We start from the raw sequence: 14392 nt of genomic DNA, 5'->3' as shown, positions 1-14392 counted from the left end.
CGTGAAAGCACTCCTACACTCTGAGCTAAATCAGACCGTGTGTGTATCAGATATCTCAAGCAGCCGATGTTTCTTCTGAACTCCTTGTCGTTTATCCCTTCTTCCGCTTATGCTTTTGACAATTTTGGACCCGAATCCATTGGGACATGAACTGCATTACAGTCACTCATCCCTGCTTCCTCAAGTATCTTTAGAGCATAGCGTTCTTGCCTCAGTATAATCCCTCCATCTAGCTGCAACACCTCTATCCCGAGGTAGTAAGTGAGCTTCCCGAGATCAGTCATCTCAAACTTGCTCGCCATCTCTGACTTGAACTCCATTATCGCGTCTAAGTTACTCCTTGTGATTAATAAATCATCCACATAGACATCAACAAGTAAAATAGTTCCCTTTGCACGTCGATGAAACAGAGACGGCTCTTTGGAACACTTTGTGAAGCTCAACTCTTTAAGTATGGACTTGAGTTTTATATTCCATGCCCTAGGAGCTTGCTTCAAGCTGTAAAGTGTCTTATGGAGCCTGTACACTTTGTTCTCACTTCCTCTAACCTTAAACCCTTCTGGTTGGGAAACATAAACCTCCTCCTGCAAGTCTCCGTGAAGGAATGTTGTCTTTACATCGAGATGATGAATCTCCCAACCACTAGATGCTGCTAACGCAATGATAACTCTCACTGTTTCAAGTCTTGCTACAGGCGCAAACACTTCCTCGTAATCGATCATATGACGTTGTATATAGCCCTTCGCTACGAGCCTAGCCTTGTATTTACTAACACTCCCGTCTGCATTCTTCTTTACTTTGAAAACCCACTTTAGTCCTATGGCTTTGTATCCATCAGGCAACTCTACAAGCATCCAAGTCTTGTTTTTCTTTATAAAACTAATCTCTTCTTCACACGCCTCTCGCCAAACCTTCTCGTTCTTAGCCTCATTCCAATCCCACGGTTCTTCGTTTAGAAGAAGTAGGATCCTCTCTGTCTCAATAATCTCAGCTACAAGAACATAATCATCCAAATAACTTGGCTTTATACTCTGCCTTGTAGAACGTCTTAGTGACTGCAAGTCCTCTGTTTCCTGCAAATCCTCTGTTTCTTCTTCGCTACCCTCACTGTTCTCAGCAGTCTTCTCATCACCACTACTACCATTATTATTCTCACCATTGTTTTGAGGTCCAAGTGTAAGTATACCTTGCTCTACCGACCTCTCTTTCTTTGTAACATTCCATTCCCAACTTGTTTCCTCATCAAACACAACGTCTCTTCTTACTGTGATCTTCCGGCTAGTGGGATTATATAGCCGATAGGCTTTTGATCCTGGTTCAATTCCCAGATGCACCAGTGCTCGTGATCGATCCTTTAACTTCTTTAGATGCGGAGTATCATTCTTAGCGTAACAGACACAGCCAAATACTCGAACATGACCAACACTCGGCTTCTTGTTTTTAAAGCACTCATAAGGCGTTAGATCCTTCAGTGTTCTAGTCGCCACTCGGTTAATCAAATATGTCGAGTTTCTTACAGCTTCACCCCACAAGTAGTTAGGTATAGACATGTGTTTCATAGTACTTTTGGTCATCTCCATCAAAGTCATGTTGCGTCGTTCTACTATTCCATTTTGCTGAGGCGAATATGGAGCTGTCAGATGCCGATTTATTCCATGTAAGTCACAGAAGTCTTTAAACTCATGAGAGGTGAACTCCCCACCTCTGTTTGTTCGGAAAGTATTGATGCTCTTCCCTGTCTCTTTCTCCACAGTACTCTTGAACTTCTTGAACTTCTCAAACGCCTCTTCCTTCTCCTTCATTAGAATAGTCCACATGTAGCGGCTGTAATCATCTATCAACACAAATATATATCTGTTATTAGCCGCCGTGGGAGGAGATATCGGTCCACAGAGATCTCCATGAACTAACTCCAAGACTTGTGTTGCACGGTAGCTTGTTGCCTTTGGGAAGGACTTACGTGTTTGTTTTCCCATCATACAAGCTTGACATAACTCCTTATCCAGAGATAGCTCTGGAATGCCTGTAACTATGCCTTTCTTCATCATGTTTCTCATAGTTTCTGTTCCAATATGCCCAAATCTCGCGTGCCAAGTGCTTGATTCATCCCCAAGACTTGCGTGCTGAAGGTACTTCAGATCATCAACTCTCAAGGTAACTTTGTACAGACGGTTCTTGGATCTAGCTGCTCTCACTAGTAGATTCCCATCCGATCATACAATGTCAAATAAGCCTCTCTCATTCTCACATCACACCCTGACTCGGTAGCCTGACCTAGACTAATAATATTACTTTTCAGATTTGGTATATAGTAAACATTAGTCAAGATCTTTTTCTTTCTGTCCTTGAGAAGAAATGTGATGGAGCCTTTTCCTCGAATATTAATCCGTAAGTCATCGCTGAACCTTACCTTGCCTGTGATCCTTTCATCAAGCCTTGAGAAGTACTCGCGAGTTCCTGTCATATGATTACTGGCTCCATTGTCCAGATACCACATATCATCTCCATCGTTGCTTGTCTCAAGCTTGCTAGGTACTACGTTCTCTTCATTAAGATACACAGTCTCATGCATCATTAGCTCCTCTGCCTCACGAGTGCTCTCATCGTCATTCTCTTGAGTCTCTTGGAGCTTAAGCAATCGATCAGGACAATTATAAGCATAATGTCCTGGTTTGTCACATCTAAAGCATGTCACTCTAGATGTATCTCTACCATCCTTACAGTCTCCTCGATTGTTATGTCTCCCACATCCCTTTCCTCTGTTAGAAAATCTCCCTCCTTGTCCTCTACCTCGACCATATGCTGGTGGGGTCTGTTGAGAATCATTATTGGCATACAAGAGCTTTCCCTGATCATCTTCTTGTTCCTCATCTTTAATTCTCTCTTCGTAGGCCTTTAGTCTCCTCACTATGTCTTCGTAGGTCGTAGTGTTGAGATTGAGGACTTGTTCAAGAGCAGCTATAATATGAATGTATTTCTTACGCGGAAGGCTGCTCAAGAACTTCTTCACTAACTTAGTTTCCTCAATGTTCTCTCCCAAGGATGATGACTTTGAAGATATCTCAGAAAGCTTTGCAGAAAAATCATCAATTGTATATGTATCTTTCATCTTCACTCTGTTGAACTCATCCATTAAGGTCTGTAGTCGAGCCTCACGGACTCTCTCAGCTCCCACATATCGTGCTTGTATAGCATCCCACACTTCTTTTGCCTTTTCTAGGTTACCAACCGTCAACAACAATGACTCTGGTATACTTTGAAATAGCAGTGCTCGCGCCATATCGTTTTTATCACTGTCACCTATCCCGGTCTCACATGTTTCCCATGACTTGTGCACCTTAAGAGCTGCCTTCATGCGCATGCTCCACACCGTGTAGTTAGTGGCGTTGAGCATCAGACACTTGATACTTGAATGGCTGCTCTCCTTAGGTTTACTCGTCGCCGTCGCCGCAACTATGTCTTTGTTTTTGTCTCCCATCTTCAAAGGCTCTGATTTGTATTACGAATTCAATTATTAAGCTGTGATACCACGTATTGAATCGTAAGCTATAAGATCAAGGATTCTTCAAAAGTACTCACTTTATTAATGCTTATGAAAACAACTTCAAACAACTTAAGCTCTCTCTAATCTTACAAGTTGTACCACATCATGGCACTTCCTTATATAGCTCATATAAACTCCTAATCTCATTAATAAATCATATATTTTAGATAACTACAAATATCTCTAATCCTAATCTCATTAGGATAAACTTGTAGTCTAAGTTATCTACAAGCTTAGGTCAACATCCTCCACCACCAAACTTTATGGTGATTAAAATGTGTTACTTTTGTTTTGAAGTTTACAATTATTTTGTTCTAAGAGTATCTCCAACCCACTTCTATTTTAATTTTATAATATTATTTTAGAATCAAAATCATTTTAACTTATTCATATTTCTGTCCTTAAAATAAAGATTGCTATTTCTTTATTTATAGAGAAAAATAGTATTTCTCTATATTTTACTCTATATTTGGAGATCTTTGTCTTTTAAAAAATACATTGAAATAAAATTCATCTCTATTATAATTTTTTTTTATTTTAAAGATAAAATAGTGAAATACATTGGAGATGGTCTATGGATGAAAAATATTGTAAAAGTGGTTACACACAATAATGTTAACACTTGATAATTTAGCTGGAAGAGAGTGACTGGATCGGATAAGAAGTTTTTTTTTCTTCATGGACCAAATCTTATCTTATCTATGGGCTTTTGATTGGGCTTTGTGTATTTATGTGAAATGGGTTTGTATCCATTTGTAGACATTGGGCTTTTGGCCCAGTAATACAAAAATGGTTGACCAGAAAAAGTAAGCTCTGACCAAACGTCCATTTGACTATTGTCTTTTTTTCTTTTTCTCCTGAATGCATTTGGTCTCATTTATAAATGGGTTTTATCTCCAAAAGGTGACGATTGCGCTTGCCGCCATTGTTGATTGTTGAAATCTCAGGGGGAGGGAGAGCGCGTGCAAGTACCAAGGGGGATCCTGGATTAGTAGCTTTTAGTTGTTGGTTATTGAGATTAATTAATATATACAAATTAATAAGCAACTTGCATCTCTTCTCCTTCGTCTTCTTCTTGTGCTAATCAAAAGTCCAACGAAAAACACCTTTTATTTATTCGGGTGTCTGTTTATAGTATTTCTTTATTTGTCGTTGAAATCAAAACCTCCGTCTCTCTCTCTCTCTCTCTCACATCGACGATGGCCAGGATACGGCGGCGGTGGTCTTTGTGTCTTCTAATCACTGTCTGGTTCCTTTCCGGTTGGGTCCATGTGGTTAGAGCTCAAAGCAGAGGCGGAGCCACTACTGATCCAGACGAAGGTGAGTGAGTGAGTCTGTCTTGTTCATTCTTTCAAAATAATCGATCTTAGTTTTGTACCGGTTGGTTAGTTTTGTACAATTAAGAAATGGTTTGATTAGTAGTAGTAGTTAAGCGTAAATTTATAATTAAGCAAGGAGATAAGGAGAAGCGGGGGGATTAATAAGCAAATCTATTTAATTTAATAAATAAACAGCTGGAGCTTTGAACTCCATCTTCACTGCTTGGAGGATCCGGGCGCCCAGGGATTGGAACATCAGCGGCGAACTTTGCTCGGGCGCCGCCATCGACGACAGCGTTACCGACGCCAACCCTGCCTACAACCCACTTATCAAATGCGACTGCAATTTCGTCAACTCCACAATCTGCCGCATCACCCTCCTGTACTGTACCCTCTTTTCTCTCCCTCCCTCCCTCCTCCAACTAAAAAATACCTATGTATTGATTTGATTTGATTTGATTTGATGCAGCAAGGTTTATGCCATTGAAGTTGTTGGACCTATACCTCCCCAGCTCTGGACTTTACAATACCTCACAAATCTGTAATTCAATCACTTTATTATATGATCTAATCACATTAACACAATTATGGACCTCTTTCTCTTTCTTTCTTTCTTTCTTTCATTCATTCAGGAACTTGGGTCAAAATGTTCTTACAGGCTCCCTCCCTCCTGCTATTGGTAATTTGACTCGTATGCAATATATGTAAGCCTCTCTCTCTCTCTTCTTTCCTTTCTCTTTCTTTACCAGCAACATTACTTCTCTCTCTCATTCCCAACTATTCATCACATAGGACTTTTGGGATCAATGCCTTGTCTGGCCCTGTTCCTAAGGAAATTGGTCTGCTTAAAGATCTAAGATCACTGTAAGCTTTGCTTCCTTCCTTCCTTCCTTTCATATGATAATGTTTCTTCTTTCTAGAGGTTTCCTTATACATATATCTTTTTATTTTCAGCGGTATTAGCTCAAATAACTTTTCTGGTTCTATACCACCTGAGATTGGGAGCTGCACAAAACTAGAGAAAATGTGTGTCTCCTTTTTCATTTCTACTCAAGCTTTATCTTTTTATGTATTCATTTCCTATCTTACAATTCAGATATGATTTATATAAGAATACTCGTGCCACTGCAGGTATATAGGAAGTTCTGGACTCACTGGGGGAATACCTCCATCATTTGCTAATCTTGTTCAGCTCACAGATGCGTAAGCTTCTCTTTTTACTGAATTTGCTTACATAAGTCTTATATAGTTGGATTACTACATCTTCTTTTCGTTTTTTGCTGTACCAGTTGGATTACGGATCTGGAAGTTTCAGGTCCAATTCCGGATTTTATAGGAACCTGGACCAAACTTACTACCTTGTAACAACATTTCTTTTCAGAATTCCTATATAATTGATTTGTTCCATTCCTCGTGATTTTGTTTTCTACACTAATCCTGCCTACTCTTAGTAGAAAAGGCCTCATTACTTTCTAAGTTTGAGATTCAATACATGTTTTACTACAGGAGAATTCTCGGAACTGGTCTAAGTGGTCCTATCCCCTCATCATTTTCCAACTTAACTTCTTTGACAGAACTGTATGTGTTGTTGTTCCCATTGGTGTCAGAACCATTTGTTCATAACTATCTCCTTTTCTTTCATTCCCTCTCTCCTAGTCCTCCACATATATATAATTATATTCTAAATGTACGTAGGAGGCTTGGTGATATATCCAACGGAAGCTCTTCTCTTGAATTCATCAAAGACATGAAATCTCTAAGTACATTGTAAGACCACTTTGATTCAACTTCTTCTAACCCAATCTTTGATCAGACTAGTGTAATGTTGATCTGTTTCTGATATATGTTGCAGAGTATTTAGGAACAGCAATCTCACTGGGACAATACCTTCTTTTATCGGTGAATTTTCAAGTCTGCAACAAGTGTAAGTACGAGATATGTATGTGTGTTTCTTCATGCCATGATTGCTTTTCTGTAAACAAAAGTGTGATTATTTGTGAAAGTCACCAGGAGAATACGAAATGATCTTAAGTTGCTGATAATATAATTTCTTACTTACTTTCCTTCTTTCAATGCTAAACATGAATAATTTTAATGTGTTACCGTCTTGGTTTAAAAAAGCGCTCGCTTTGGTCGCCATGGCGCAAAGCGAGGTCTTGCGATGTCCTCATCGACTTGACACCTCAAAGCAAGGCAACATACACAAAGCGCTCGCTTTGAGCGCTTTCTTAGTGACCTCTATGGCAACCAAAGCGTTGCATTATCGAATTTGAGCTAAACCAAATTGGTTTGTGCACAATTAGGTCCTTTAACCGATCTAGGTTTGTGATTGAAGCTTTGGCATCATATAGAATCTATCTCCAAACCCTAATCTGACCTTCTAAGTAAGAGCTTTACAAGGTTTTACATAACCGTTTTTGATACTGGAACATTACGTATAGTAAAATGATAGTAGTTACTGTTATTGTCTTCATACACAAAGCGATCGCTTTGTGTCGCCATGGCGCAAGGCGAGAGGCGAGAACCTCATTGCCTTACCTCGCCATGCGCCATTTCAAACCAAGGTTACCGTGTAATTCGTGTCTGTTTTGCAGTGATTTAAGCTTCAACAAACTACGTGGACCAATTCCAGCTTCACTTTTCAATTTAAGTCGACTTACTCACTTGTAAGATGAAATCTTTTGTTGCTTTGTTTTCCAGTGATTAAAGATGATACCTGTCGAAATGGTTTGATGTCTTCACTCTTCTTATTAGGTTTCTGGGGAACAACACGTTGAATGGTTCTTTGCCCACTCAAAAGAGTCAGACTTTGAGAAATATGTGCGTAACAAAAGTCTTCTATATTTTTTTTTCGTCTTTGAAAGCCACAACGGATTGTTGGGGGTTTGTTGAAAACAAATCCTCCTGATATTGGCTCAGGTTTCGCTCCCCTATAAGTGGGCACTTATTAAAGTTGAATAAGGTTCCACTCTTGGTGACACAGATGTAGATGCTGATCATTGTTCTTTTTATACTAACAGAGATGTGTCGTACAATGATTTGTCTGGAAGTCCTCCTTCATGGGTCAACTTACCAAACTTGAAACTGTAAGTAGAGAAAACACCACTGAATGAAGCTTCCTATTTCTAGGAAATATACAAATATTCATAACAAAAAATGTATGTTATTTGGTGCAGCAACTTCGTGGCTAACAATTTCTCCTTAGAAGGTCTTAATAAGAGGTGATTTTCTTAAATATATTATTATCGATGCTTGTTCCATTATGACTTATCATTTCTTTTCTTTTTGGTTGAAAGTGTATTACCAGGACTGAATTGCTTGCAGAAAAACTTCCCTTGCAATCGAGGCAAAGGAATATGTAAGTGTAACAAAATGGATAGTGCTTTGTGTGTACTGTTGGAGAAAAAATTGCTTTAAGATTTTATTTTGTTTGGTGTCTAGATTCTGAATTTTCGATCAACTGTGGAGGCCCACCAATACGGTCTGTTAGCGGGGCAGTATTTGAGAGGGAGAACGAGGATCTGGGACCAGCTTCATTTGTCGTGAGTGATGTTGAGAGATGGGCAGCCAGTAGCGTGGGACTTTTTGCCGGAAGTAGCAGTAATATATACATAGCTACTTCACAATCACAATTTGTTAACACTTTGGACTCGGAGCTTTTTCAGTCAGCAAGACTTTCTGCATCTTCCCTGAGATATTACGGGTTGGGGTTAGAAAATGGAGGCTATACCGTAACACTTCAGTTTGCTGAAATTCAAATTCTTGGTTCTACTTCAAACACTTGGAGAGGTTTAGGAAGAAGACGTTTTGACATTTATGTCCAGGTCTGCACTTCTACTTGATATCTAGCTTTTCAGCTTTCTTGGTAGTGTAATTAATATATAACATTTTTGGTCTGTTTTTTTTTCCAGGGAAGACTTGTTGAAACGGATTTTGATGTACGCAGAACAGCTGGTGACTCTACTGTTCGAGCAGTTCAGAGAGAATATAAAGCAAATGTATCTGAAAACTACCTCGAAATTCATCTGTTCTGGGCTGGAAAAGGAACATGCTGTATTCCCATTCAAGGGGCTTATGGGCCATTAATATCGGCCGTCAGTGCAAAACCAGGTAACACAATTGTTTGATATTAGTGGTGGGATTTTCACTAAGTGTCTTGAGTGTTTGCTATTTGTTGTTCAGATTTTACACCAACTGTGGGCAATCGGCCACCATCAAAGGGAAAGAACATGACTGGTACTATTGTGGGTGTCATTGTTGGCGTAGTACTTTTAAGTATCTTAGCGGGTGTGGTTATCTTCATCATCCGAAAAAGAAGAAAGCGGTACACAGATGATGAAGGTATACATGTGTAATAAGAATCCCTTGAACTGAATAATTTGGTCCTCTGCCTTCAAAATTAAAATTTTAATATGATCCTTCAAATTGGTTTGTTTTTTGTTTTCTTGCAGAGCTTCTTAATATGGATGTAAAGCCTTACACCTTTACTTACTCGGAATTAAAGAGTGCAACTCAAGATTTCGATCCCTCTAACAAACTTGGAGAGGGAGGATTTGGGCCTGTTTATAAGGTATGTCACATTTACTTGGAGATGCGATATATGTGATACCTTTTAATATGTTTTGTTCCAAATAACAGGGAAAGCTCAATGATGGAAGAGAAGTAGCAGTGAAGCTGTTGTCGGTGGGATCCCGGCAAGGGAAGGGACAATTTGTTGCAGAAATTGTAGCGATTTCGGCAGTTCAACATCGCAACTTAGTAAAACTTTATGGGTGCTGCTATGAGGGAGATCATCGTTTGCTCGTATATGAATACCTTCCTAACGGAAGTCTTGATCAGGCTCTTTTTGGTACGCTCAAAAACATTATTTATGCTTCTGCCATCACTCACTCATTTTGGTACACTTGCCACTGATTTTGATGTTGCAGGGGATAATGCTTTACATCTTGATTGGTCAACCCGCTATGAGATATGTCTCGGAGTTGCCAGGGGTCTAGTCTATCTCCACGAGGAGGCGAGGCTTCGCATCGTACACAGGGATGTGAAGGCCAGCAACATTTTACTTGACTCTAATCTGGTCCCAAAAGTTTCTGATTTTGGGCTTGCAAAACTATACGATGACAAGAAAACCCACATAAGTACCCGAGTAGCTGGGACGATGTAAGTATTCCCCAACCCCTCATTTTTGCTTTGCAACACAGTTCTGGATTCTTATGACATGTTGTTGTTACCAATGCAGTGGATATCTTGCGCCAGAGTATGCCATGCGTGGACATCTAACAGAGAAAACTGATGTGTATGCCTTTGGTGTTGTGGCTCTTGAGCTAGTGAGTGGAAGGCCAAACTCTGATGAGAACGTCGAGGACGAAAAAAGATATCTTCTTGAATGGGTACCTTGATCTATTTCAACAGTTAGCTATAATCAACGTAGGGAATATGTTTTGTGCTCTTTAGCAGAAGCTGATGTTTGGTTGTGTACAGGCATGGGATCTACACGAGAAAAGCCGTGAAGTCGAACTCATTGATCGTGAGTTAACTGAATTCAACATGGAAGAAGTGAAGCGCATGATAGGCATTGCTCTGCTTTGCACTCAGACATCACATGCCTTGAGACCACCGATGTCAAGAGTGGTGGCCATGCTTTCAGGAGACGTTGAGGTGAGTGATGTCACCTCTAAGCCAGGCTACCTGACCGACTGGAGATTTGATGACACCACAAGCGCTTCTGTAAGCGGATTTCAAACCAAAGAGACGTGGGCTTCTGATTCCTTGTCCACGAGCTTTGTGGCGCCTGGCTCCGAGATATCACCTGGAAGCCGCGACTCTAAACCGATGCTTGGAGTGAAAATCAATGAGGGAAGATGACAAAGATCCTTCCTTATCTGTAACTATAAAGATAGATGTGTTGTGTAAGTGAATGAGGATCACTATTTTCTTCTTTGATTAGAGAAATATATATTATATCACTTTGATTCTGTCAATAATAATTAAACTCTTCAGTTTTCCTCAAATCTGTTGAGAGTGAAGTTGATACTTTGGTGCTATGAAAAGAAGAGTAAGACTGAGCATTATGTGTTGTGTTCCCAAATTGCATGGACAGAGTGATTCCATGAGAGAAGACCAGACTCGCGTCATGTTTAGAGGTTCAAGTTCAAGAACATATTGTCCCCTACTAGTTCCGTTGTCTGAACGACACATAGCACAAAACGGGTCGCGTGATAATGTAAAAACAAATAAAAAGTTGTCAAAAGTCTTTACTTCCACACAAAGACTTTTGCATATTCACAAGTCAAGTAGGCATTATTGATGGTACTATTATATATAGTACAATGCATTATGATTTTTCTTGTCCTGATGTAATAATATCAAGAGCATGGAAATTACTATAGACCAGAAAGACCAGAATGGAGGAAAGAGCGACGAAGGAAGGAACGAAAAGGGACAACACAATCAACACAAAACTAATAATGATGTGACCAGTGACCAGTGAGAGTGTAGTGCAGAAAAAAGGACCGATGAGCACTGACAGAGTAGTGCAACACACGGTGGTCCTGGTCCACCACCCGATGACTAATTAATAACGAGTTGTAAATCTCTCCATTCATTCTTATCTATGTGGTGAAAGTAGACAACCCACATTACAAGTCGATGAATAAAATGTTATTATAAGTCAATAGAGGATAATTATCGCTAGAGAGAATTTAAGAAAGATTTTTCTTGAAAAGTAAAGACAGAGCACCATTGTTGTTTGTGTTTCAGAACCAAACCCCCAAAAAGAAAAAGAAAAGAAAACAAGAACCTCCGTAGACGACGAGGATGCCCACGTGCCTGCACTTCACTGTCTGGTTACTTTTGTGTATATTCGGTTCGATTCACTTGGTTCGATCTCAAAACCGAACCGGAGCAACTACTGACCGCGACGAAGGTCTGTTTGTTAACTGAAACACTTGTAAATAATTAAGTCTGTTTGCTTGGTTAAACTGAATTTGATCCAATATTGTGGTGTGGTACGACGTATAAACAACGTACAGCCTTAGCTTTGAACTCCATATTCACGGCTTGGAAGATCCAGGCGCCGAGGAGTAACTGGAACATCAGTGGCGAACTCTGCTCCGGCGTTGCCATCACCGAGAACATTACCATCGACGACAAAGCCTACAACCCTCTAATCAAATGCGACTGCACGTTCAACGAAAAACCGTATCTTTGAGATAGGGGATTATGTGTTTGTGAAGCTACAACCGTATCGACAGAAGTCTTTGGTGATACGGGGAAATCAGAAGTTGGCTCCGAAATATTTTGGACCCTACAAGATTATTGACAGATGTGGTAAAGTGGCTTACAAGCTCATGTTACCTGCATCTTCTTTAATCCATCCGGTCTTTCATGTTTCGCAACTTAAGGAGCTAGTGGGAGATATTCAAGTTGCAACAGAACTTCCTCGAGTGAGTCATGATGTTTTGTTGAAGGAACCTGAGGCTATTATGGAGCGCAAGATGGTTCAAAGGCAAGGGCGTGCAGCTACAATGGTGTTGATCAAGTGGACGAACGAAACTGTAGAGGAGGCAACTTGGAAGTACTTGTTTGACATTGAGAAGAAGTTTCCACAATTTAAACCTTGAGGTCAAGGTTTCTTGGAGGGGAAGGATCTGATATGGGAAGTTAATAGAAGTGACGTGGAGGTAGAAGATCGGAGGAAGAGTAGAAGGAAGATTCAAATAAGAAGATAAAGAAGATGTTTACACGTGTACGGTGGCGACTAAGAGTTTGTTACACCGCTAACAAACTCGTATAACTCTGTTTCTCAGATTCTTTTACATTTCTTATCCAGAAAATTGTAACAAACTCTCTCTCTCTCTCAAGAAAACTCTGTAACTAGTAATTCTCATTTCAATTAGAAAATTGATTCTCTTGCGATATCTTCGATTGTGTAAGCGGAGCCGTTGTTTTATGAACATCAGTTCCTGTTGCGTTTAGGAATCACGGTTTATCTCTACCAAAGGTATCAGAGCTTCGTCATCCTCGGAATCAATGGCGGAAACGAGAGCACAACAATTATTGAAGGAAGCGGTAGTTCGTGAAACTTCAGAAGCATTGGGATCGCAGTTCATTCGGATGGAAGAAATGATAGCAGAGCAGAACTCTAAGATCGATCGAAGCGTAGCTGACATATTTGAAACGATTCGAGCTATCTCGGAGAAGACAGATAAGGCGATCAACAGTCTTGAGCGATCTCATCGCGAGACGACTCCAGGAATCTCTGCGACTCCAGAAGTTCAAAATCTGGGAAACGATTATCCTCGTTCATCTCGATCTGGTATGAATCCTCATTATACTGGAATGACGAGATTAGGTCGCCTGGATTTTCCTCGTTTCAATGGTGATAAGGTTAGGGAGTGGTTGTTCAAGGTTGAAGAATTTTTTCTCATCGATGGAACTCCAGATGATCTGAAAGTGAGAATTTCATCGATTCACTTTGATGCACCGGCTTCAACGTGGCATCAAGCGATTATGCAATCGGATCTCGGTACTGACTTGTTGATGGAGTGGAAGTCATACAGATTGTTGTTGGTGGAAAGGTTCGAAGAGGTTCTAGATGATCCTATTGCTGACCTGAAACAACTGCAGGAAACAGATGGTATCACGGAGTACAATGAGAAATTTGAGATCATCAGAGCTAAAGTGAAGCTTACTGAGCAATATTTGATTAGCGCTTACTTAGCTGGATTGAGGACTGATACACAGATGCATGTACGTATGTTTCAACCTCAATCAGTACGTCAATGCTTCGTGTTAGGAAGGTTGTACGAAATGGCACATCCTAAGAAACAATCAACATGGTCAGGAGCTAAGAGTACTTTCAACAAGAGCGTTGGTAGTTACAAAAAGGAGGGTGAAGTGAAGGCAGGGGGTTCTACTAATAGCGAACAAGCTAAGAATCCAATACTGCAACCAAGGAAGTTCTTAACTCCAGCTGAAATGAGTGATCGAAGGGCTAAAGGACTCTGCTACTTTTGCGATGAGAAGTTTTCACCAGCTCACTACCTCACTCACAAGAAGTCACAATTATATTTGTTGGATGTTACGGAAGAGAAAGAAGAGGTTGAAGATGAGAAAGTAAGAGCTATACTAGAGCAAGAAGAAGTTGGTGATATTGCTCATATATCAGTCAATGCGGTTGCAGGCATTTCTGATTACTCTACTATGAAGGTCAAGGGGATTCATAGTAAAAGACCACTCTTTGTGTTGATTGATTCAGGTTCAACACACAATTTTATGGACACAAGAGTTGCAGAAAGACTTGGGTGCAAGGTCCAACCTCCAGGGTTAACAAGAGTGACAGTAGCTGATGGTGGACAGTTGCGTGTAACAGGGAAGATTGAGAAGTTAAAATGGAATTTTCAAAACCATGGATTTCAGGCAGATTTCATGGTCATTGCATTAGGAAATTGTGATATGGTACTAGGTGTTCAATGGTTGAGGACGCTAGGCCCTATCACTTGGGATTTTGACAAGTTGGTAATGCAGT

General features: G+C 40.2%; 1 protein-coding gene across 3 annotated transcripts; it reads left to right on the top strand.

Annotated features, from left to right (window-relative positions):
- Window positions 1-4450: 4450 nt before the first annotated feature.
- Window positions 4451-10874, top strand: LOC130503737 (probable LRR receptor-like serine/threonine-protein kinase At1g56140). Of its 3 annotated transcripts, XM_056998292.1 has the most exons (25): window positions 4452-4665; window positions 4752-4872; window positions 5059-5245; window positions 5333-5404; window positions 5522-5567; window positions 5656-5727; window positions 5818-5889; window positions 5995-6066; window positions 6153-6224; window positions 6370-6441; window positions 6559-6630; window positions 6716-6787; window positions 7458-7529; window positions 7618-7683; window positions 7884-7949; window positions 8040-8084; window positions 8160-8221; window positions 8305-8687; window positions 8775-8973; window positions 9046-9204; window positions 9315-9433; window positions 9502-9712; window positions 9792-10023; window positions 10103-10253; window positions 10345-10874. In XM_056998292.1, the coding sequence occupies exons 4-25, from the start codon at window positions 5341-5343 to the stop codon at window positions 10726-10728; spliced, it is 2763 nt and encodes a 920-aa protein (XP_056854272.1). In that variant the 5' UTR covers window positions 4452-4665; window positions 4752-4872; window positions 5059-5245; window positions 5333-5340; the 3' UTR covers window positions 10729-10874. The 3 variants fall into 3 exon arrangements, with proteins under 3 accessions (XP_056854271.1, XP_056854272.1, XP_056854273.1); XM_056998291.1 differs by having other exon boundaries at window positions 4451-4864; window positions 5496-5567; XM_056998293.1 differs by lacking the exon at window positions 4452-4665 and having other exon boundaries at window positions 4746-4872.
- The last annotated feature ends 3518 nt before the right edge of the window (window positions 10875-14392 follow it).

Source organism: Raphanus sativus, unplaced genomic scaffold (assembly GCF_000801105.2).
Source record: "Raphanus sativus cultivar WK10039 unplaced genomic scaffold, ASM80110v3 Scaffold1095, whole genome shotgun sequence".
Taxonomy (NCBI): Eukaryota; Viridiplantae; Streptophyta; class Magnoliopsida; order Brassicales; family Brassicaceae; genus Raphanus; species Raphanus sativus.
Note: the sequence above shows the minus strand (reverse complement) of the source record. Positions and strands in the feature narration are given on the sequence as shown.

What these genes read in the sequence shown, in the direction of transcription:
- LOC130503737 (XM_056998291.1), top strand. Translation starts at nt 4,744, where the DNA reads ATGGCCAGGATACGGCGGCGGTGGTCTTTGTGTCTTCTAATCACTGTC. An exon ending in TTAACTTCTTTGACAGAACT is followed by an intron (nt 6,442 to 6,558) that starts GTATGTGTTGTT and finishes AAATGTACGTAG; the next exon opens with GAGGCTTGGTGATATATCCA. An exon ending in AACTTACCAAACTTGAAACT is followed by an intron (nt 7,950 to 8,039) that starts GTAAGTAGAGAA and finishes TATTTGGTGCAG; the next exon opens with CAACTTCGTGGCTAACAATT.